This window comes from Jatropha curcas, chromosome 1 (assembly GCF_041381405.1).
Source record: "Jatropha curcas cultivar XTBG-Jc1 chromosome 1, XTBG_Jcur_1.0, whole genome shotgun sequence".
NCBI lineage: Eukaryota > Viridiplantae > Streptophyta > Magnoliopsida > Malpighiales > Euphorbiaceae > Jatropha > Jatropha curcas.
In genome coordinates this window covers 8,266,081-8,290,069 of record NC_143151.1, presented here as the reverse complement: position 1 = coordinate 8,290,069, position 23,989 = coordinate 8,266,081, and the positions used below count along the sequence as shown (strand labels likewise).

Below are 23,989 nucleotides of genomic sequence, written 5' to 3'. Positions count from 1 at the left end.
ACCAAGCTAAGGGAAAACCTGTTCACAGAATTTGAAATGAAAGACCTGGGAAGACTAAAGTATTTTCTTGGATTTGAGGTTCTGAGATCAAAAAGGGGGATTTTTATATGTCAGAAGAAATACATTCTAGATCTGTTGGCAGAAACGAGAATGATCGATTGTAAACCGACTGACACACCAATGGTGGTAAATCATGGACTGAAGATAGTAGAAGGAACAGAGTTAGCAAATAAGGAGAAGTATCAAAGGTTGGTTGAAAAATTGATATATCTCTCATATACTCATCCAGATATAGCTTATGCAGTCGGAGTGGTAAGCCAGTTTATGCATCAACCTCAGACAGACCATATGGATGCTGTATGGAGGATTGTAAGGTATCTAAAAGGGACATCTGGACATGGTGTTCTATTCAAAGCGCATGGACACCTAGAAATACAGGGGTATACTGACGCTGATTGGGCAGGCAATCCAGTGGACCGAAGGTTCACATCAGGATATTTTACTTTTGTGGGAGGTAACTTAGTCACATGGAGGAGCAAAAAGCAAAAAGTTGTAGCTCTGTCCAGTGCAGAGGCTGAATTTCGAGGAGTGGCATGAGGTTTGACTGAAATATTGTGGTTGCGAAAATTGTTAACTGAAATTGGGTTCCCACCTTCCGAGGCTTGCAAGATAATGTGTGATAACCAGGCAGCGATCAGTATTTCAGAAAATCCGGTACAGCATGATCGGACAAAACACGTGGAAGTTGACAGGCACTTCATAAAGAGAAGTTAGATGCAGGTAGTGTAGAGCTAACCTTCATGCGCTCTGAAGATCAACTGGCAGATATATTAACAAAGGCAGTGAACAGAAGAATCTTTGGTGAAGTTTTGGGCAAGTTGAGCATTGGCAATCCCACTACTCAACTTGAGGGGAAGTGTCAACAAGAAAGGAAATAAGAGGAAAATGTGGGATCAGATTTCCCATCATTTCCTCAATCAATACACATAATTAGGGAATAACTATAGGAGGAAAATAATCATCTTTTATTTCTTACCTTGTATAAACATGTACCTTAGTTATATTAACAATGTAAAGCAACAGAATAATCAATCAATATATGATTCATTCAAAATATGCCTCAAATTATATTATTTGACAATCCTCGATATTTATATAATATTTAACTCATCTCTCATGTTTGCCTCCGTCTCATTAAAAGGTCCCTCCGTCCAATTTTGAGACTGTTAAAACATTATAAATGAGATTAAAGTGAGGAGAGAGGTAAGAAAGTTATTTCAAAATGACAAATTATGCCCTTATCTCAAATGTCTCATGGTTCTTCTCGTGCAATTCACATACAAAATTACTTCAATTTGTTGATGTAAAAGTAGCATTTCCAAGGTCATGTTTGGCTATAGAAATTAATCTCAATTTATAGAAATTTTTTTGAGAAACTAAAGAATAATTGAGTTTGTGTAAAAGAAAAAGACTTATTATAATTCTTACATCTACAACCATTTCATCAAGAATAGGCAAAACAAGGCCTTCTCTAAAATCAACCTTGTGAGCAACACTAGCTTGTTTAGATAATAGGAAGTCCCAATTCATAGTTCTCTCTATTTATGTCCATGGCCAAGATCCACATCAAATCAGATAATATTCTATTAAACTTGTTATTTTTTTTAATTATTAATAAGATCATAATATGGGTTTCTGGGTTTTTAATTATTATTAAGAGCAAGAACAATGGACAAAAGAGAATAACTAGTGTAGAAACCATTTTCCATGGTGTTCTTAGCACCGATAAGCTTCAAAAGCATGTTCAATAATTGCCCTTAATCAGCAAAAGTAGTCATGATGTTCCCATATTCATTCAAATCCATTTATTGGTATTAATGTTCATTTGAAGTGAACCAACCCATTCATTTCAATTACAGATTCATTTGAAATACCAAACAATTAAAGATCAAGAAGCAAACCATGGATGTTTGGTAGTTAGCTCTCTAGGCTCCTTCATGGGTTCAGGCTCTCTTGGATAAACACTAGTTTTGAGTATGTACTAAAAGAAAAACAAAAGGTAATAAAAAAAAAAAAACTTAATAACCAAAAAGAAAGAAGAGCCATATATCCATAACAAGGGATTTGAAGGTATAAACTGGGTAAAGAGCATCGCTCCGCAAAAGGCTCTTGTGGCCAACTTCTTGGTGCCTTCTTGCAAAAGGTATAAACTTGCAAAAGAACTTCACTTTTCATTTGGAGAAGAAAGGTGGTCCTTGTCATTAAATGGTGTTTTAGTATTTTCACTTCATTTTAACCTTTAAAAGCCTTAGAAATGGACAGAGGGATCTTTTAATGAGACGGAGGCAAACACGAGGAATGAGTTAAATGTTATATAAAATGTCAAGGATTACGTAGGTAATTATAATAAACCTCGAGGACTAAATAATTATCTTTTCCATATAGTAAGTAGTTTGGTGAAAATCAAAACTAAAAGTTAAAAGTTATTAGGGTAGCATTATTATCAAAATATCTATATAATATTATAAAGGAAAGTAGTTTGCCTTATATGGAAGCCAAGTGTAAGTAGCACAATTTGTCACTTGGCAATATTTTGGATTATAGAATGACAAATGCTAAAAGCACAAATAGAAAATGGAAAAAAAAAATTTAATGTAAGTAATTTATTAGCTGTGTATATTAATGTGTCTTTTTATTCCTCAAGATGAATATTAAATATATATATATATATATATATATATATATTAAAAATAGAACTTTTCTTTTTATACAAGTATAATTTCAAATTTTTACGAAAATTGTCTATTAAGATTGGATTGTCAACTTTGGTTGTGTGAAGGCATAGATTTTAAACCCAAGTAGATTCAACGACAAGCTAATATAGTTATAGTGGCCCATTGCTTAGCTCGGGTTGCTATCTTTTTTGCTTGTCATACTATTTGGAGGGATCCTCCTCATTTTCTTAATGATGTTTTAGTGTCTCCTTTGCCAAGTTTTTCACTTAGCATGAGATCTTAGGTTTGGGTATATATGGTCGACCTATTAATCTGGGCTAGAATGGATCTTTTGCTAAGTTTTTTTCTGGTTTTTTAATAAAATTATAAGATTCAAAAAAAGAAAGATGGACAAAAATGAGAATAAGAAATGAAAGTGTTATAAATCTTATTATCATTCGCGGGAATAGTGTGTGTATTTTTTATGAAGGTCATATCATACATGCTTTTGTTATTGCATACTTTAGTGAAAGGCTTACAGGATACTTAAGAAGACACATCTTAATATTGCAACTTTTTCTACATATCTCAATGAGATACAATTTTCTTAATGCATTTCACGATTATTTTGTTATACAATTTTGTTACTTTTGAATGATGTTATAAAAGATTATTTTATCCTTTAATATTGTTCCGCACATCGCGTGGATTCTAACACTAGTTGTTTATTAATACAAGAGTAGTAGATTTGTTAAACTACTGATAATTTTGCCCTCATATTAACTTGCCAAATACCACTCCGTTGAAAACTTTAGTTAACAACCCATGGAAATTGATTAGGCTCTTTGAAGACAAAAAAAATTGAAAAATAGCGACCGAACTATGCGACCGCCAAGAATCGGTTGTTAAATAGCGACCGATTTGCGATGACCTGCGGGAAATAATTTTTCCGCTGAACATTTTTTGGAGGGAAAATTTTCGCAACCGTGTTGCGAGTGTCTCCTACTATTTTTTCGACCGATCCTAAATCGTCAAATTAATTCTTTTTCCTTCATTATAACTCAAATTAATTCAAAGTTTCTTGACATAATCTAGAGTACCAATGGAATTTATATGAGCATAAGCTGCTTCATTTACCTTGTGTAGTTTCATTGGAACTGTGTAGAATGTAGATACAACACTCGGAAGATACTAGAGACCCAAACTACATATTATTCTTCTTATGTCATTTACAAGTTCCACATATGGATTTTGATTTTCTCATAGAGCAATTAATTCTTTTTTTTCCTTTTTTGATAATTTTCTTAATGAATTACCTTCATCTATTACTTCTTTTTTTTTTTTTCAATTCTCTTTCTCCTTTTTAGGTAATTTTCTTAATGAATTTCCTCCATATATTACTGTTTTTCTAATCCACAAAAATATTACAATCGCAACATTAGGAGTTGGAAAGATTAATTAAGCTATACTGTAAATGATACTTGGTTCTATTTGCAATGGAACATGTGAAATTAGAGAAATCATTTTTTTTTTCAAAAAACAACCCATTTAAAATGGCAGGCTGACCTTAAGGAATTTGAAAATAGTTAAAATAGTGGTTGAACGATCGAATGGTAGTTTGCTTAGGCTTTCAGAAGTCATGTATTTTTGAAGGAAAAGACCATTTTCAAATAACTACCTATTCTTCTATCAATAGAAAGCAATCAAACTCTATACAAAACATACCATATATTGGCAGCATAATGGATTTATTTATGGTACATCCCATACTCCATAAAAATCCATTAAGTCTGAGAGATAAATATCCAGACCAATAGATAATGAATCAAGCTCATTGAACTATAAAGTCTAATCTATTTATATCCCATAAAAATTAAGGTCTGGTCTCATTACACATTCAATCAAATTGTTTTGATTAACTAATTAAATACTTTAATTAATAATCAAAATAATATATGTGCTTGCTTAGTGAAACCAATTAGGTGTTTGTCAACCTTATTATGATGTCAACCTTGAACCATCATGAGCAAACTCTTTTCTTTCTGAAGTACTATCTCAATTATGCTTTAGTCCCATAAGTGAAGAGTAATACCTAGCATAACATGTCATGACTCTAAATAGAAATGAATATCATCTGCAAGAAATGACGGGATATCCTTGTGACATCCTACTGAGTCGAGTCATTTCATAGAGTCGAGTTGAGTCGGGCCGAACCAAACCCGGTTGGGGTAGAATGGGATTATAAGTGGACTTACTTGCATGAGAGAAAAAGATCAAAATATAAGGGTTAGGATTTACTTGCACTAAAAGATCAAGCTTGGGTATTAAGTTGTAACCTGTTGACAATTGAGGTACCATTTAGGAAGTTTCACATAAATCCCTTGATATTTTGATGGCCTACCCGTGATAATCATTTCACTTTCCCATTTTCATCTTTATCTTCATCTACTTCCTTTCCCTTTCTTTCTCCATCCATTTTCATGGTAGTTAAGCATTAAGGCAACCTCTATTTTCTCCAAGTAAGTAGAATTTCTTGAAGCTTTATGTTATTCAACCTCTAATTGAGTTATATTGTAGATAATTTATAAGAATTCTGATGTGTATAGGAGAAGTGAGTTCAAAGATTGTAGAAAAGGGAAGCTAAAGAAGAGCTCAAGCTTTGTGGAGTGAAGGTTTGATATCTCTTGTCATTTACCATTTTCTTTGCATGAGAACTTGTGTGGTGTGTTGATAATGAGACAATATATTGCTTAATGTTGAGTGAGAGGACTGGAAATGGTGAGAAAACATGGGATGAACTGAACAAATGAAGTAGATATTGAGTTATGCTGAAACAGGTTTTGCTGGAAAAAGAACCAGTGACTTCACCTTGATTTTGACCCTAAAATGGTGAGAAAACATGGGATGAACTGAACAAATGAAGTAGATATTGAGTTATGCTGAAACAGGTTTTGCTGGAAAAAGAACCAGTGACTTCACCTTGATTTTGACCCTATTTAATGACGGAATTAGGAAGTGTCATAGAAGAGTTATTTGTTCCTCTATGTGTTATCTTTACAAGGGTTTTTGAATCACCCAAATCGGAGTTATATATTGAGAGATATGACCAAAAGAGTACAGACTGCGCAGGCTGGAAAACACGTCGCGCGCTCGCGAATTTCATTTGCGTGCTCGCGAATTGTGCCTGTAAACTCTCTGACTCTCATTTGGTGCTTTTCGCGCTCGCGACTTTCATTGCGCGATCGCGAATTTGGCCTGTAAACTCACTGACTCTCATATGTGCTTTGCGCGCTCGCGACTTTCATTTGCACGCTCGCGACTTGTGTTTTTATGCTCCTTTGGACTTCATTTTCTATGCAATTGTATTCCTTTGCTCAACTTGTATGCCTCCAATCATTTAAAAACAAAAAGACAACATTAGAACATGTATCAAAACAACATGCAAGCATGCAAATGATGTGAAACCAAGTAAACATTATGATTTATGAAGTTATGAAACCATTAATATGATGTTGTGTTATACTATTGACATACCAACATTATGCTCCATTGAGGTTAGGTAAAAACCATGTAGATAAGGCTATGTCGCGACATAGGATAGCAGATCTGCACCCCATACAGTTTAGTACTCCGGCTAAAGGCCGTTGAGTGGATATGATTATATATGGGCCATAGCAGCCAAGCATACAGTTTCATACAGTTTCATCCAGTTTCATACAGTTTTTCTTATCACTTCGGTTTCACTATAACCTTATGGAGCCATACAGATATCTTGACATAACATTGCATGAATCATAGAGTATTATAAACAGTAAGAAAGATAATCAAAGTATAATGAAAGTATCATGATATGTGTGCTTAAATGCTTAATTATCCATATGTGTTTACATGCTTATTTCTATATATGTATGTGCTTACTTGTTTCTTTATAAGTCGAGATATCCACTGAGCTTTATTTGCTCAGCGAGTTACCTGTTTAACTCGCAGGTTTTGAGACTGGACTGTAGAGAGTCGGCTTACAACTGCTGCAGTTCATCTGTAGAAGACTCAGTCTTCAGGGTAGCTACTCATTTGGATGTGTATCTTTTGTCTATCCTTTTCATGGCATGTACAGGGCACACAGTTGGGCCCATTTCATTTTGACACTAGTATCATGTCTTGTAAATATTAAGTACATTATTAATGTAAACAACATCAGCATGATATTATATTCAATATACATTATGATTTAAGCATGACAGGACATAAAGTCAACCAGTTTGTAGCGTCTCGGTTCGGTTCATTCGGGTTAACGGGTGGACCGGGAAGGGATGTTACAATCCTTATAAATTTTTTATCATAATATTTGTGATTGAAGATCCTGATCTCAGTTAAAGTCATGGTTTATTATGCCCTCATCTTGGTTCCAATTCTTGATAGAAAGATTCCCACTAGAAAATCTTTTTCTAATGAATCTATTTGCCTCGGCCAAGGTCTTCTATCAAGAATGACAAGATAGTCATAAGACCTTATCCTTATTTACTCAAGATATGAATCTCGTCTAGGCTGATCACTTGTTACGTACAACTGACTAAAACCAACACGTGCTCATATACATATAGTTAGACATATATAAAAGCAGTATCGAATTCTAACCTATATGCAAGATTTAACTTTACATTGTTCACAATCAAGACCTAGATGATGAACCATTAACAAGGAGTAAACCTCCATGTGGTTATCTGTCAGTGACAAATGTTCAGCTCACTCAGTCCATGAATGCCAACGTGTTTGTTCTGATTCCCTATATAAGTAGCATGAGACTCACTACCTTCATCTCATTAGTATTACATGCCAATCATGGAGAATAAACGGAGATGATGGTCTTCCGGAGAATTGGTGACCAATAATTTGTCGTCCTACGACCATGTTTTACAGTAGTATTAGAGAATCTTTCACCATAATTATAGCTAGATCTGCACGTGGATCGAGTTTATTAATTTAAAGTACCTTATCTGATGTGCAGGTCAATGATAGTTTTGACCCAACTCAACCCATTAAATGCGTGAACCTGCAAGTTATAAATGGATTGGGTTGAGTTGGGTACCGGTTCAATATAAACCCGCGAGTCAGATAAACGATAAATAGTAAAAATAGTTTTAAATAAAATATAACTATGTAAGAGGAATTACCAAAAAATTAAATATACTTAAAAACATAACTATCCAATAATTTTTCCAAACTATAAACATATTTCAATAACAATATCAAAATTAAATTTCTTAATAATAATAATAATAATAAGCAAGAACAATGAAAAATTAAATTTCCTAATAAAAAAATCAATAAAATTAAAAGTACTTAGTAACATAATTATACAATATATTTTAAATTACAATATACTAGCAACAATTGAAAATAAGTTTATGCTAAAGAAAAAAAAGTAATAATTTAATATTTATACTCAAAATTGCAAATCAAATCAAGTTAACTTAAATAATTTATAACTATATAATATAGATATATATTTTTGACATTATTTATGGGTTAGATTGAGTCAGGTCTGCGTATTTTTCTAGTTAACTCTTGACCCAACCCAACCCGTGAATTATAAAAATGACCCATCCAAAATCTGTCGGATTGGATTGATCGGAATGGGTCGGATTAAAACGGATCATATGCAGCCCTATTTACAATTTTAGTGAGTAAAGCATGTAACAAGATACTAAAGGGCTTATACCACATAATGGGTGTCGCGCTAAGCATTACCCTAATTTTAACATTAACAAAATTGATTAGACTCGTCATCCATTGTCCTTCATCATCACGTAAATTAAATTAGAGTTTTTTTTTTTTTTTTTTTTACAATAGTTAGAGACCAATTGAAACTATTTGAGAAATGTAAGCTACTCCATTTACCTTGTGCAGTTTTATTGGAACTCTGTTCATAGTCACAAGATATTTGCAATGGACCAAATGAAACTTAGAGAAGTTAATTACCAAAGTATAATTTTTAGCATCAAGAAATCAGGCTAAGTAATTTTACTACTATTATTTTAATTGGGTAATGCCCATAATGGAGAAAAAATTAGATGATTAGCGCAATCAATTTTCACTGAGGCAATTTAGGAAGATTGAGAGTGTTAATTTAAAAAGTGTTAAGACCACATGTCTTTCCATTTCCAATTGGTCAAACAAATGCAACGGTAATAATTAATTCCTTCAAAAACATAAAAATATGAATTTGAATATTGTTTGCCTTTATTTTGTATCCAAACAAAACAAATTCCTCAAGTGATCAATTTAAGCCATCTGGTTCCAGCCTACCTGTCACTAATAAGTGACACTATTTCTTCGTTTAATATGTGACTGATTGTTTTTTCTTATATCTAGCACTATTCTATTGTTGTTATTATATTACCATTCCTGTCAAACCGCCTGAACCGTTGAAATTCATCTAAATTCATGATCTTAAAAGATTCACGGTTTAGTTTGATTTTATAAAATTAAAAAAAAAAATCAATTTTTTTTTTGCTTTGGTTTTGTGATTTTAAAGTAAAAAACATCCAAACCGAGCCAAACTAATATATATATGTATATGTTTGTGTTTGAACTTTTAAATTTAATTCAATTTTTTTAATGAAAATTTCTTTTGTATTGATTAGTTTATATTGGATAATAATTTTTTATTAATTAAATAAGTTATGTAATTATTTTATAAAATGTTCTAATGTTAAAGATTTATGAAAAATTAGATTAATATATATGTACAAATTATATATGAGTAAAATTATGATTTTTTATAATTTTTACTAATGTTATTAAATTTAAATTTAAATTCTATATTTATAAATTGATTAATTATTATCTTATTGAATATGTAACATCCGTTATACTATACTAAGAATATACATATAAAAAATTAATTTAGACACTTTTAATAGCTATTTATCATGTGTATTTTATTACACTTTCTATTAATTTTTCATTCTTAGTGTAATGATAATCTTGTTTTTTTTTTTTTCCACTAGATAAATGATGAAGTTTAATTCTCTTATTTCAAACCATCAAATTGAACCGAACTGCAACCAAAGGTTTTATTTGATTTGAAATTTTTGATGATTTGATTTGATTTTAAATTTTTTCCAACCACCAGTTTAAGGTTAATTCGATTATTATATCCACACCGAACCAAACCAACTATGAACAGCCAGACCTAACTGTTTCAAATGCAACACATGCTAAAAATATGCATTATCCTGGGCAAAAAACCTTTTCAATTCCATGGTAATGTTACCATACACGTTAATATATCGTACTGAATGCATGTTAATTATAGTAAAAGGTCACTTGTTGCAATATCAAATCAAAAGAAGCTTTAAGCTTAACAAATATAAGATTTTGCACGCGTGATACATGTTCCTCCTATTTCTCCAAGCAAAGCTATTCGCATCGCAATGCCTGTTGTGTCAGCTTGGCCTTCATTATCTCAAGGTGAAGAAGATTTAACTCCAAAATTGCTGAAGCTGGTGAATCTTGAACCTTAGCCACCAACGGTAAAGTTTTCCATACACTATATGTATGTTGTTTAAGAGAGAATTTAAATAAGGAAAAAGGAAAATTACCTTCCATCCTCTGAGGTGCATGCATATGCAGTTTTAGTAAAGAAGATGAAGATTCACACATTTATGCTCTAAATTTGAAATTATGAAATATCATTCAAAAAATTAGATTTCCAACGAGTGATTAGTACAGAGTAAAAGGCAGAAAACAGCTCTGTAGAATCTAGTCGAAGTGATCATTTCAAAACCTTTAGCTGAGACTGAGAGTAGCAATTTATATAGCATGACAAGATTAACTTGAAAAAATGAAGCCAGAATTACTTTTAGTTTGCAACGGCAACAATATAGGCATTCCAAGAATCTTCCTGTTCAAAATTTCTGACTTCCTCATACTTTATGTCTCGACCAACGCCAAATCCCTCTGTGCTCCTATTTTCTTCACTGTCTGGCATCTGACGAAGCCAAAAGTGGATGGATTGAAATCCAGCCTCTTCTAAACAGTCTTTGATCTCTGGCAATGACCACCTGGATATGTAAGCATTCATTAATGGAATTATTAGATCAAAGCAACTTGATGTCAATACTAACAAACATTAGAAGCTGGATAATTTGATGGGAAAAACATATGACTTACAGCCTCCAGCTATATGAGAATGCATGGCGAAGTTTTTTCTGCTGCTGCTTAAGATGAAAATGGAGGCTAATCCTTGTTTTGCGCTCAATTATGTCAAATTCAGCTTGCTCCCAGATATACTGCACATTTGATTTGAAATGTTGAATAGTGACAAAAACACAAACTTTGAGAAGTGCAATTTGGCAATAAAAAAAATATTTAGTTCTACATTCTAATCATATGAGATCATTGCACTTCTTAATAACCATTAGTAAGAGAACTCAGCTACGACAGCAAATCAGGATATCAATTTCCTTCATTCTTAAACCATATTTATTCTACATTGTATGTCCTTGTCTCTAATTTTTCATCTAAACTACCCAAAAGAACATTTTAAACCAAAAAATAAAGATCAAAAAAGAAATCAGTAAGAGAGGAGGACAAAGAAAATGGAACTTCCAACTGCATGGACGCGTGATAGTTGAGTGGAAAAGTTCCAAATTTTGCTTACAAATATAAATAACTTAGATTAATGGCAGCCATTATGATCATCATGCAGGTCTGAACACTGAAAGGAAGCAAAACTGCTATATGCCTATAGAGAATTTCTACATTCATGATCTGCTTCCCATTTAAAGTAGAAATATTTACAGAACGGTTTTCATAGAGTTAATGCCTTAGAATTTTCTGTCTTCCAAAGCCGAATTGCCCAGAAAGGAAAATGATGCACGTCAAATATGCACTTATGAGTATCCTGCTAATGCTGTTTTTGTCGTGGTACTTAATTTATAGAATAAATAATTACCGTGAAATTTGGAAATCTCCTCTGGAGCCTTAGCCTGCGTTCTGATGATGTTCCTCCATATAAATCCATTACAAATATGCCACCCTTTTTGGACAATGCATCATGGACATGTTTGAAATACAAAACAAGATCTGCTCGTTTATGGAGGCAACAGCAGCTATAGTTAAAAGCACACACGATATCTCTTGCTGGTAACTGAAAGTTTTTCTTCAAGAACTTATCACTAGTAGAATCAGATAAGCCTGCTTGGGCAGTACAATCTAGCGCAGTACTCTCTCGATAGTCTTCATGCTCTTTCAGTTTAATGCTACTTATAAGTTCTTGGGGCTCAAACCTGACTAGTTTGGCCTCAGAAGGTTGCAAGATGTTTCCATGAAAGAGGGATATTCGGGAATATCCATCAGCTCCAATTCTGTTTATGTTGTTCTCCATGCACCAATTTAGTGCCTCAAGGTCCAAATCCACTCCTACAGCAGTCCGCCTTGAGTCACTTCGAAGCCATTCTGTACTGTCAAAAGCATATAGCTTTCGGGTATTAAAAGATAAACTTAGCACTGTAATTAATAATCAGCTTGATGACTCTTGTCTTTACCTAAGCTGGTCAGCATTCTTAAATCCTTATTTTGCTTAGCATTGAGATATTTTGTAAGGCTAATTAGATAGCAACTTGAAGCACATATAAGAATAGTGTCATACACTCTCACGAATATCGGCAAAGCTGCAAAGTGGCCTTGAAATAATAAAGCACATTGGCAGCAATACACAATTCCAAGAGCCACCATCCAAAAGAGAATAGTTTCCTTACCAGTATCACAATCTAAGATTATAATTATGTGTGTCATGAACGTGTCACAAAATTTATAAAAATAATTAGAGCATTAGATTATGAATGGTTCAGTTCTCAACTTTGAAACTACCTTAATGTATTTTGTCAAACAGCTAGCATTTAGTTCTAGATGGCATAATTCTTAAGCAACACTCAACACTAAATCTCAAGGTAAAACGCATGAAAAGTTTATTTTATGATCCAGTTACCCCTTTAAGCTATTTGATTTGCATTTACAGATTAATACAATGGGCTAAAATAATCCTCCTTCAAAAGAGAGTTAAAAGGCAGAGAAGGATAAGTATTTCACCTAAGAAGAGCAGTTCCACAAAAATCCTCCTGGAAATGGAGAGGCAACCTTCCACCAACATACATCAAAAAGAACTTCTGCAAATAACTTATGTCTCCTTTGGGTGACTGCAATCAATTGAAAATTCCATAAACCTGTTACAATCCTAAAAATACAAACTTTATACAAGCAGAAACCAAAACCACTTAATTATTATAATAACCCACACTTTATTAACAATCAAAATAGAAAACCAAGAACCAAAATTTGCTGATGGGTTCTGGGGTTTTTCCTTCATTAAGTATTCTACCAAAATAACCAAGTAAAAGAAAACTTTCTCAGAACCAAACAGGAAAATAAACAAAGTTTTGATTAATGGTTAATTACCTGTACGGATTGTTGGTAAAGAAGAAACTTTGAGGGACTATCAATGGATGGTTTTGCGTCATTATTCTCCTCCTCCTCTTCTTCTTCATCATCCAAACCACCTTCTTCTGGCTCTGGGTCTTGTTCAAGGAAAGACGAAGATGGTAAGCTTTGTGGGGAGTCAAAATCACCATCTTCTTCTTCTGTATTAAAGTAAGAAGGTCCTCTGCTTCTGTGTTGATGGTGCCTCTGTTTCTTTTCTCTCTTTCCCATTTTCTTTCTCTTCCTCGAGCACCGCCGATGTCAACACAACACACCCTCGCACGACGCACCCTCTCTAAGCTTAAATTTGTCAAATTAAAAAAAAAAAAAAGGTTTAATTGAGAGAGAAGTACTATTTTAGTATTTTCCAAATCCCTAAATTCACAAATTGATCTGATATCAGTATTTTTGATATTTTAATTTTCTATGATATATATATACTAATTTTCTAGTAATTAAATTTTATACAATTTTATCTTTTTTTTGTCTATATAATTTTATAATTAGAGATGCATATAAATATGTCATCACTCTAATAGAAAACTTTTTATCTATATTATTTACTCTATACTCTCTCGTTCCTAAATACTTATTATATTTTGTATTTTACGTCCTTTAAGGAAATCATTCAATTTGTTTAAGTTACAATAAATTATTGATTAAACTAACTATACTACATCTAATTTGTCTAAGTTACAACAAAATTATTGAAGAAGTGAAATAATTATTATTGGTCATATATGAAGAGTAAATATAATAAAACATAATTTATTATACGTGCAATCTACAAATGTAACATATATTTGAGAAAATAGTACTTTTCCAAATATAATAAATATTTAAGAACGGAGGGAGTATAATTTTTTTTATAATTTTAATATTAACTTTCATATATTTATATATAATTTGTTTTTTTTTTTTTAAGAATAGGGAACATTGTGAAGGTGAAAAAAGGATTTGGTTAATTAATAATTATAAATTGTCCTATATTTTAATTAGCCAAAATAAATTAAGAAACCATTATTTTTATAGTAATATTTAATTTCATTGGTCATATATATTTTTAGAAGATAATAAATGTTAAGATAAATATAATTACATTTGAAGATAAAAAAAATGCAAAATAGCGAAATATATATTCTATAACTATAAATAGAAAATGAAAAAGAAAAGAAAAGAAAAGAAAAGAAAAATGAACTTATTGTGCTTGCATATATAATTATTGTCTTGTCCAACATTCTAACATTCTACTTGCTCTTTAGATATTGCCCTTAATAATTGATATGCATTATTATATTCTTATTATATTCTTTTATATATATATATATAATTAATACCTCAAGAATGAATAATAATTGAGAAATCTTCCAATGCATAGCGAAAACAAACAAATTATTGATAGAATTTGATAATAGTTAAAGAAAATAATAGTTGTTTGACCGTCAAAGCAAATAGAATTTAGTGGCAACATTTTCTTTATACAAGGTAAACATAATATATCAATATAATAGGACAAAAAACTTCCACGGTAGTGTTATATATATATATATATATAAAGCAAATCTTAAATGAATGTTTTTCTCGTATTTTGGTTATATAAGATTTTTGGTGATGACAGATATGATTATAATATTACACAGGACTCTTAAATTTTGATAGTAACGCATATAATTTAATTATTAGTTATAATTTTATATAAATATTGATATTAATTATCATTCAATTATCATAATTAATACATATTAGTAAATAACGATAATTATTATAATATTGTAACCTATCTTTTTTAATTAAAATTACATAATACTGGTCTTAATTGTCATTCAATTATCATTTAATATGTATTAAATATTTAAAACTATTATAATATTATAACTTATTTTTAATTTAAAAATTATCATAATTTTGATGTGGATTTTCATATTAATATTTATTATAACTTATCTTTTAAATTAATATTATTATAACATTGATAAATATCATTATAATCAATCATTATTATCATTTATTATTATGAATGAAAATTTTATATTTAAAAGAATGATAAAGAAGGTTAATGGGGAAAATATTTATTAATAGTTGTATTAACGATGAATATCTAAACGTTTCAATATTTATTTGTCTTAAAATTGCAATACATAGTTGTCTTTATTAGTTTTAATGATAATATATTGAATTATCATTAATTGCTTATTACTAGACTGTAAATAGAGAGAGTTGTTTCAGGTTTGATACGATCTTTTTTTTTTTTGTAATTTTAATAATTTTTATATAATTTCTTTTCGACATTGATATATTTTTTCTCTTCTAATTTCTATTACTCTATCAAATTAGAAAAATTTTAATAAATCATAAAAAAAGTAATTTATATGAAATTATCATTAAAAATGATATATATATGTCTATGATTGAATTGATTGAATTTCTATTGTCCATTTTATTGTATTTATTTTATTATTCTTAATATCGTCTAAGAAAATTTATTGATTCAAAAATAAATTAAAATCAATGATTTTTAATATATATTTCCTTTTCTTTCAATTTTGTTATAGACATTAATTTTTATATAATTAGTCTAAGGTTTTGAATTTGAAATAGATGTTGTTTAATTTAAATAAATTTTCAACAAAATTAACAACTATGAAATTATAAATAATTTAAATTATAAATTTTTTTTCTTAATTAAATTATATATTTTAAAATATTATCACAATATCTCTAAGATTATAAATAAAGATATATACTATATGCTGCTAATTCCTAATTGAGATAGGATAAAATTTCTCAATTAAGATTTTTAGTATAATTAAATAATACATAATTGTCACGAACCATTTCCACGAGCCGAATCGACACCAGGGCCCAGGTAAGCTTAAGGCTCCCAAGACCCGTAGTGAGCCTGAATCACTAAAATTTCACTTTCTCAATATAAATTTCAAACATTCAGCTCATATAACTATGCAAAACAAATCTCGTAATTATAATATATCTCGGCCTAAATTTAACATCTTAAACATTTCATAGATCGAGCCCAATTTTACAATACATCTCTTTTATAATATGGGCTCACAGAATTATTTCATCTCCATTAATACACGACTAAAAGTTTATAAATTCTACAACTGCGGAGTTTACAAGCAGATAGATTCTTGTACATATGGCTACATAATTTAAATAATTGCTAACTCTAAAATTTATTTTCTAACTCTGTAAGGAAAGAGACAGAGCTTTAATTGAGTTTACAAGAATCTACTTCCTGAAAGGTTAAACAGAAGACATGTGAGTTTATTAATGAATAATAGTTATTGCACAACACATGCATTCATACAAACGTGTAAATGTTTCAATCTAGTCATTCGACTAGTTATATGCTCACGCAGATAGCTACACAAATGGCATCACAACAGCACTCACAATTATTAACATCTTCACATAATCACATCACGTGAAAATTAATCAATGGCGTCACCGAAATCTCCAATGAGTCGTCCTCACACATGGCCCATCCTCTCATAACGTGTGCACCAGGGAGCCGATCCCCATATCCGGATAACCGGTCTAATCCTCACTTGACTAGCCCTCTCATTGTTTTTCCATTCTCTCTTTTCTTTTCCATACCATCAGGAGGCCACCCAGTGGTTTCCATTAAAATCCATATCATCAGATGCACACGAGGGGCGTCGATCTCCCATACGGCCAACGGTCTTGTAGACCGCCCTCACAAACCCAAGGTGACCCACTTCATCCCAACTCCACACATACAAGGCATAAAATTATCACAACACAATCAATCAAGTATTGCAATTAAATGCAAGCATAGCAAACAATTAATTAACATGATGCAAATACACAAATAGACATTCATAGTTAATCATAATTAAATAGAGAAATAGTAATCAACAATATATTATTATAATAATTGATCCATCGAAAATAAATAAATAATTAAATAACTAAATAAATACTAATAATAATAAAATAATTAAAAAACTTTATTTATTATGTATTAAGTTAAAGAATTAATCTAATAAACCAACTAATTTAATTATTGATTAAGACTAACCTAGGTTCTATCGAAATTTCGGCGGAATCTCCCCTAAAATTTGATCAAACCATAATTCAATAACAAATTTTCAAAGCCCATCCATCGGACAATTCACATCAACGCATCCATCCGCCATAACCATAATCATTCATTTAATCTCTTACTCAATTCACACAACCCATTCATCGGGCAATCAATCCAAATAACTCATCCTCTTTAGGCTACATACGTCATCCATCACACACACACACACACACATGCACTAGTAACTCCAAACCAACTAATCAATAAGTCATAATTGCCTTCGAGCATATTTCAACTGTATTATTAAGTATTCTATACCTAATTACCAAATAACTATATATTTTTATAATAAAACTTGATTCGCCATGTCAAATACAGATGCTCCTATTGGTAGTTTCTATATTATACTTACTCGTCTAAGCATTAGATTTTAATTTCCCCCTAACAATATTTTAATAAAATTCCTAGGTTAACCAACATAAACATTAGCTAAGAATTCTCATTTAAAAATCAAATCTTCTAATTATAATTAATATTCATGAAATGTATTTAGCAATATTCAATTTAATTTACTTAAATACTCAATTAAATTCATTAATTAGTTAATCCGGAATTTATATGAAAAATTGCGAATTGAGTCTTAGAGTATACTGATTGAAAATCGAACAACGGATCCACAGTCCACGCGAGGAGAGGAAGATTTTGCCATTTTGTGCCTCGCCAGAGTGTCGCCGACCGGTCGCCAGACTGCCGCCGCCGCGGCGCACGGTAGCCGAAAAAGTTAAAACTGCCCAAAATTTAGCCATGATTATACCATTCAACTCAAAATTCACTAAGAAGTCCATTTCCATCGTTGGTTTAGTGAGATCGACCCTTTAGTTGGTCGAAACGGGCTTGACAACCGCACCTCACTGCCGTTCATGGTGGTTCCTCAAAACTCAAGTGAAATCGCAAATCAGTGGAGGGGAAATATTCGTGTGGATGAGAGAGTCGATTGAGACCACCCCCAGCACTTGAAGTCGACGGAAATGAAGAGATTTTGCCAAAAAACTCCATCGCATGATGACACGGCCTTCCAATCGCGATCTCTCTCGATTCAAGCTCTTATCACGCAAACCAAGGCCATCGGAGTGATTGTCTCGTCGAGCTCTTAAGCTTAGAGTCCTCACTTGCCAGAAACGATGGCCATTTGGCTGAAAAACGGGAAGGAGAGGGAGGAGGGGGTTGTTGCGCGATGGATGAAGAAGAAGAAGAAGAAGACAAGAAAAAGAAAAGAAAGGAAAAATATAGAGCTTCTAGATCATTCCAGTTCGATTCAAACCGATTTGGTCTAATTCAATGATTTGGCTCGATTTGCTTGGTTTTCGGGTTCGATTTGATTTATTTTAATTATTTTAGTTATGTTCCTGAACATTTCCTCATTTTACTCAATAATAATAAAAACAATAATAATAATGATATTTGATTTTAGGATAATTAATTTATATAATAGTCACACATATATATATTTATAATAGATTAGTAGCTAGAGTTCCATATTTTTTTTTCTCTCGAAAATTTTAAGTGTTCTCAAATCGAAAATTTCGATAATATATTTTTGGGCTTGGGCCCAACTCGTAAAATTTGGGCTCAAATTGAGACTGTGCTATACTTGCAGCCCACACAGTCAAAATTTCTGATTTTTGATTTAATAAAAATTCTATAAGTTTCGAAAATAAAAATTCGGGGTGTTTTAATCTCCCCCTTAAGACAATTCGTCCTTGAATTGAAATCTAGAACCCCAACTGAAACTCTTCATGGAATCAATTCAAGGGCAGTTTCGATCCTACAACAACTTCCTCCAAGATATGAGAGAGGAGTTGCAAGAAATAAAGGCTGCCTAAAGCTCTAATGCAACAAGAGCTCATTCACGTACTCCTGGCCCAAATAGATTTCAATCCCATGATGATGAGGAAATCGAAAACATTAATGTTAGTAAAGTTGATGGGGACTTAGGATCAATCAAGATGAGGATTCCAGAATTCAAGGGTAATAACAATGCTGAAGAATACCTTGAATGGGAGAGAAAAGTAGAACAAATCTTTGAATGCCATAACTATTCTGCGGAGAAGAAATCCCACCTTGCAGCTGTTGAGTTCAAGGGTTATGCTATGTTTTGGTCGGTATAATTGCTATTAAAAAGGAGAAAAAAATGAATGCAGCCTGTGCCACCATGGGAGATTATGAAGGAGTTAATGCACCAAAAGTTTGTCCCTGCTCATTATTTTAGGGACTTGCACAATAAATTGGCAAGAATGGTGTGAGGAGGGAATAGTGTGGAAGACTACTACAAGGAGATAGAGATTTGCATGGCTAGAGCCAAAATTGAGGAAGATGAACAAATCACCATGTCACGGTTCCTTGGGGGTCTAAATAGTGATATTGCTTATGCTTTAGAGATGTATCGCTATGATACCATGGAAGAGATGGTACATATAGCCATGAAGATTGAGAGGCAGAAAAAGGGGAGATCCACCAACAAGTAGTCTAACAACACACGGGGATCTAAATGTTCCAAGGGAGGTGAAAAGAATGATTTTAGAGGTTCTAATTCCCAAAGGGCAGATTTAGCTTTAAGAGGTAAAGAGGTTGTCCAAACTTCATTGAAGGGCAACAAAGGTATTTCTAACTCTACAACCCCTTCTAGAGAAGTTAAATATTTTAAATGTTTATGAAAAAGGCATACTGCATCTCTATGTCCTAATAAAAAGAGTTATGATTGCTAAAGATGATGGGAATATTAGTTCTGAATTTAAATGTAGTGATTATGATGATATGCCTCATTTGATTGATGTTAATGATGATGATTCGGATAATTTAATACTTGCTGAACATGGTGAATCTTTAGTTGCTAAGCGTGCTTTGAATATGCATGTTAAGTAGGAAAGCCTTGAGCAACGTGAGAACATATTTCACACTAGATGTTTGATTAATGGAAAAGTGTGTACTCTATTGATGGGGGTAGTTACACACTAATGTTGCTAGTGTAAGTATGGTGAACAAACTGAATTTGGCATGTCTTAAACATCCTAAACCTTATAAGTTGCAATGGTTAAATGATTGTGGGGAGGTGAAGGTGACACGACAAGTACTTGTGCCATTTTCTATTGGGTGGTACAAAGATGAGATTTTATGTGATATAGTACCTATGCAGGCAGGCCATTTGTTATTGGATAGACCATGGCAGTATGATAAGAGAGCACTTCATGATGGGTTCCACAACCGGTATTCTTTCGTTCATAAGGGTAAAAAGGTGGTTTTTGTACCATTATCAGCTCAAGAAGTGTATGCTGATCAAAAGAAGCTATTTGAGAGAGAGAGAGAGAGAGAGAGAGAGAGAGAGAGAGAGAGAGGCTACGACCTTGAGGAAAAATGGGAATGAAGCTTCGGGATCGAGAGAACAAAATAGTGAAAAGAGTGAGGTTGGGGAGAAAGAGGCCACAAAAATCACAAAACAAATTAATATCCCAATTGTGAGTGAAAAACTGAGAGGGGGAAGAAAAAAACAAACTTTTAATGCAAGAGTCAGAGAGGTTAAGTGCGCTATCGCCTTAGAGCATCCCATGTTGCTTCTTAGGTATAAAGAGGTTTTATTTGCTGACACTGACATTAACCTTGACAGTTTGCCTTCTATGTTTGTTTCTATGTTGTAGGAGTTTTCTCATGTCTTTCCTGATGAGTTACCTAGTGGTTTGCCACCTTTGAGAGGAATAGAACATCAGATTGACTTCATTCTTGGCTTTACCATTCCAAACAGACTAGCCTATAGAAGCAATCCGATGGAGACAAAGGAGTTGCAAAGGCAAGTCAATGAGCTTATGGAGAAAGGTTTGATGAGAGAGAGCATGAGCCCTTGTGCCGTTCCAGTGCTTCTAGTACCCAAAAAGGATGGTACATGGCGAATGTGTGTTGATTGCAGGACGGTCAGCAAAATCACTGTAAATTATAGCACCCTATCCCTAGACTTGATGACATGTTAGATGAATTACATGGGGCAACTTACTTTACTAAAATTGATTTAATGAGTGGTTGTCATCAGATTAGGATGCATCCAGGTGATGAATGGAAAACTGCTTTTAAAACTAAGTATGATTTGTATGAATGGTTAGTAATGCCTTTTGGATTGTTTAATGCACCTAGTACATTTATGAGGCTTATGAACCATGTTTTGCATGCCTTCTTAGGGAAATTTGTAGTTGTATACTTTGATGATATACTCATTTATAGCAAGTCTCTTGATGATCATATTGAGCATGTTATGCTAGTATTATAAACATTAAGGTCTGAACAATTGTATGCTAAGCTTAAAAAGTGCATTTTGTATAGATAGACTTGTGTTTCTTGGATTTGTTGTGAGTGCATAGGGTATTGAGGTAGATGAGGAGAAGGTGAAAGCTAAAGAATGGCCAACTCCCAAATCAGTTTCGAAAGTTAGAAGTTTTCATGGGTTGGCAAGTTCTTATAGAAGATTTGTACAAAATTTCTCTTCAATTGCAGCACCACTCACAGGGATAATCAAGAAGGAAGTTAGGTTCAAGTGGAGAGAAGAACAGCAGAAAGCGATTGACACGCTTAAAGGGAAGTTGACATCCGCTCCAAGGGAAGTTGACATCCGCTCCAAGGGAAGTTGACATCCGCTCCTATACTTTCTCTACCTAACTTTAAGAATACTTTTGAAATTGAGTGTGATGCTTATGGTGTAGGAATTGGGGCAGTCTTAATGCAAGAGAAGAAGCCAATTGCCTAGTTTAGTGAGAAGTTGAATGGAGCCCAACTCAATTATTCAACCTATGATGAGGAGCTATATGCCTTGGTGAGAACTCTAGATGTTTGGCAACACTACTTACTATCTAAGGAGTTTGTCATCTACACTAATCATGAGGCCCTAAAACACTTGAGGGGTCAAGGTAAACTCAATAAAAGACATGGTAAATGGGTTGAATTTATTGAATAATTTCCTTATGTGATTAAATACAAGCATGGTAAAGATAATGTTGTTGCTGATGCATTGTTAAGGAGGTATGTTCTAATTACTGCTCTTAGTTCTAAGTTGCTTAGATTTGAGTATGTTAAGGACTTGTATGTGACTGATTCTAATTTTAGCAATGTGTATGTGGCATGTGAGCATGGAGCATTTGATAAATTCTATAGACATGATGGATATTTGTTTAAGGGCAGCAAACTTTGTGTGCCTAAATGTTCTATGCGTGATTTGCTTGTGCTTGAATCTCTTTGGGGGGATTGATGGGGCATTTTGGGGTACATAACACTTATGATATGCTGAATGAACATTTTTATTAGCCTCATATAAACAATAATTTTTATTTTTCATTAAAACCACCAATGAAATAGTCATTTCGATAAAAAAAATTGTAAATTATTAAATGACTTTTTTATTAAGACAAACAATTCATTTGATGATTTTAGTGGAAATATGAGATGTGACAATTAGTCTGAAAAAAATATACAAGAGAACATTGATTTGTTAGGAATCCATTGTATTAGTAAATGGTTTCAATAAAAAATATTTATTTATTTAAAATATTTTTGTCACCAAAACATATATATTATTTGGTGCAATAAATATATAATTTAAGATCTTATATTAATATTGCACTCGCAAATGATACTTTTAAGAGACTCATGATCTCCAACCTTCTCGTGAGGTATGAGTTGGACTTGAATCTAGATTTGTTGATTAAATATCATTCTAAGAATTTCCATTGAAGCTTAAATTGAATGGATTATGAAAATATAATCACAACATACGTTTCAATTGGCCACCTTCGACTGAGAGGCATGTTAATATGATATTGTAATAATGCTAAAGGATAATATTATAATATAGATACCTAGAGTGCCTTGCACACAAAAAAAACAAGGATAATGTTGTAATGCACATAACTAGAGTGCATATAGTACAAAGAATTAAAAATTATTTATTTAATATATAGTACTCATACTAGCCCTAATTGCAGTGGATTAAAAGCTGAATTTGTTATGAATTTAAGATTTATTATACTACTTGAATTTCGAATTTTGAACTTGGCATAATAGTAATTTTCCATTTTTTCATTAAAAAATTTTTTGATATATTTTGTAGAAGTTGAAAATTTAATAGTAAAATGTTCATACTAATACGGATGGAATGATTGAATAGTTCAACTGATTTAAAACTTAGATGTAAATTTCTTTGTTTTTAAAGGGATAATGTTAATTTTGGTTCAACTAATTTAAAACTTAGATGTAAATTTCTTTGTTTTTAAAGGGATAATGTTAATTTTGGTGCCGGTAATTTTTTTTTTTTTCTATTTTGGTGTCCGAACGGAAAATTGTAATAGTTGAATGTCTAAACTTATAATTTTTTTTAATTTAGTGTCTCATAATGATATGAACAATTGGAATATCTAATGACACTGATCGGGACACGCAAACACATATATATCCGCTTATGCAGATTGACGATTTTTACACGTAGGATGTCAACGCGTCAAAAGGGATAAAATGACCCATTTGCCCCACTTTAATATTGCTCCAAACACTAACACCAAAAAATCTAACCTAAATCGAGATTGAATGGAAAAGTCCAAAAAGCTTATACAACAAATAAGAAGAAACAAAATTCTTAAAATAAAACTATATTTTTTGTTTGTTTATATCATTAATCTTGCATTCCCTGACTTCT

At 32.1% G+C, this 23,989-nt stretch overlaps 1 protein-coding gene across 1 annotated transcript; it reads right to left on the bottom strand.

Annotated features, from left to right (window-relative positions):
- Positions 1-10,378: 10,378 nt before the first annotated feature.
- Positions 10,379-13,514, bottom strand: LOC105634551 (S-adenosyl-L-methionine-dependent methyltransferases superfamily protein). The gene is made up of 5 exons (XM_012217416.4): positions 13,176-13,514; positions 12,810-12,916; positions 11,674-12,181; positions 10,890-11,008; positions 10,379-10,780 (listed from the first exon to the last, which is right to left on the bottom strand). The coding sequence occupies exons 1-5, from the start codon at positions 13,425-13,427 to the stop codon at positions 10,579-10,581; spliced, it is 1,188 nt and encodes a 395-aa protein (XP_012072806.1). The 5' UTR covers positions 13,428-13,514; the 3' UTR covers positions 10,379-10,578.
- Positions 13,515-23,989: the final 10,475 nt, after the last annotated feature.

What these genes read in the sequence shown, in the direction of transcription:
- LOC105634551 (XM_012217416.4), bottom strand. Translation starts at nt 13,427, where the DNA reads ATGGGAAAGAGAGAAAAGAAACAGAGGCACCATCAACACAGAAGCAGA. An exon ending in TGTGGAACTGCTCTTCTTAG is followed by an intron (nt 12,182 to 12,809) that starts GTGAAATACTTA and finishes TGCTTTTGACAG; the next exon opens with TACAGAATGGCTTCGAAGTG. An exon ending in TTCTCATATAGCTGGAGGCT is followed by an intron (nt 10,781 to 10,889) that starts GTAAGTCATATG and finishes TTACATATCCAG; the next exon opens with GTGGTCATTGCCAGAGATCA.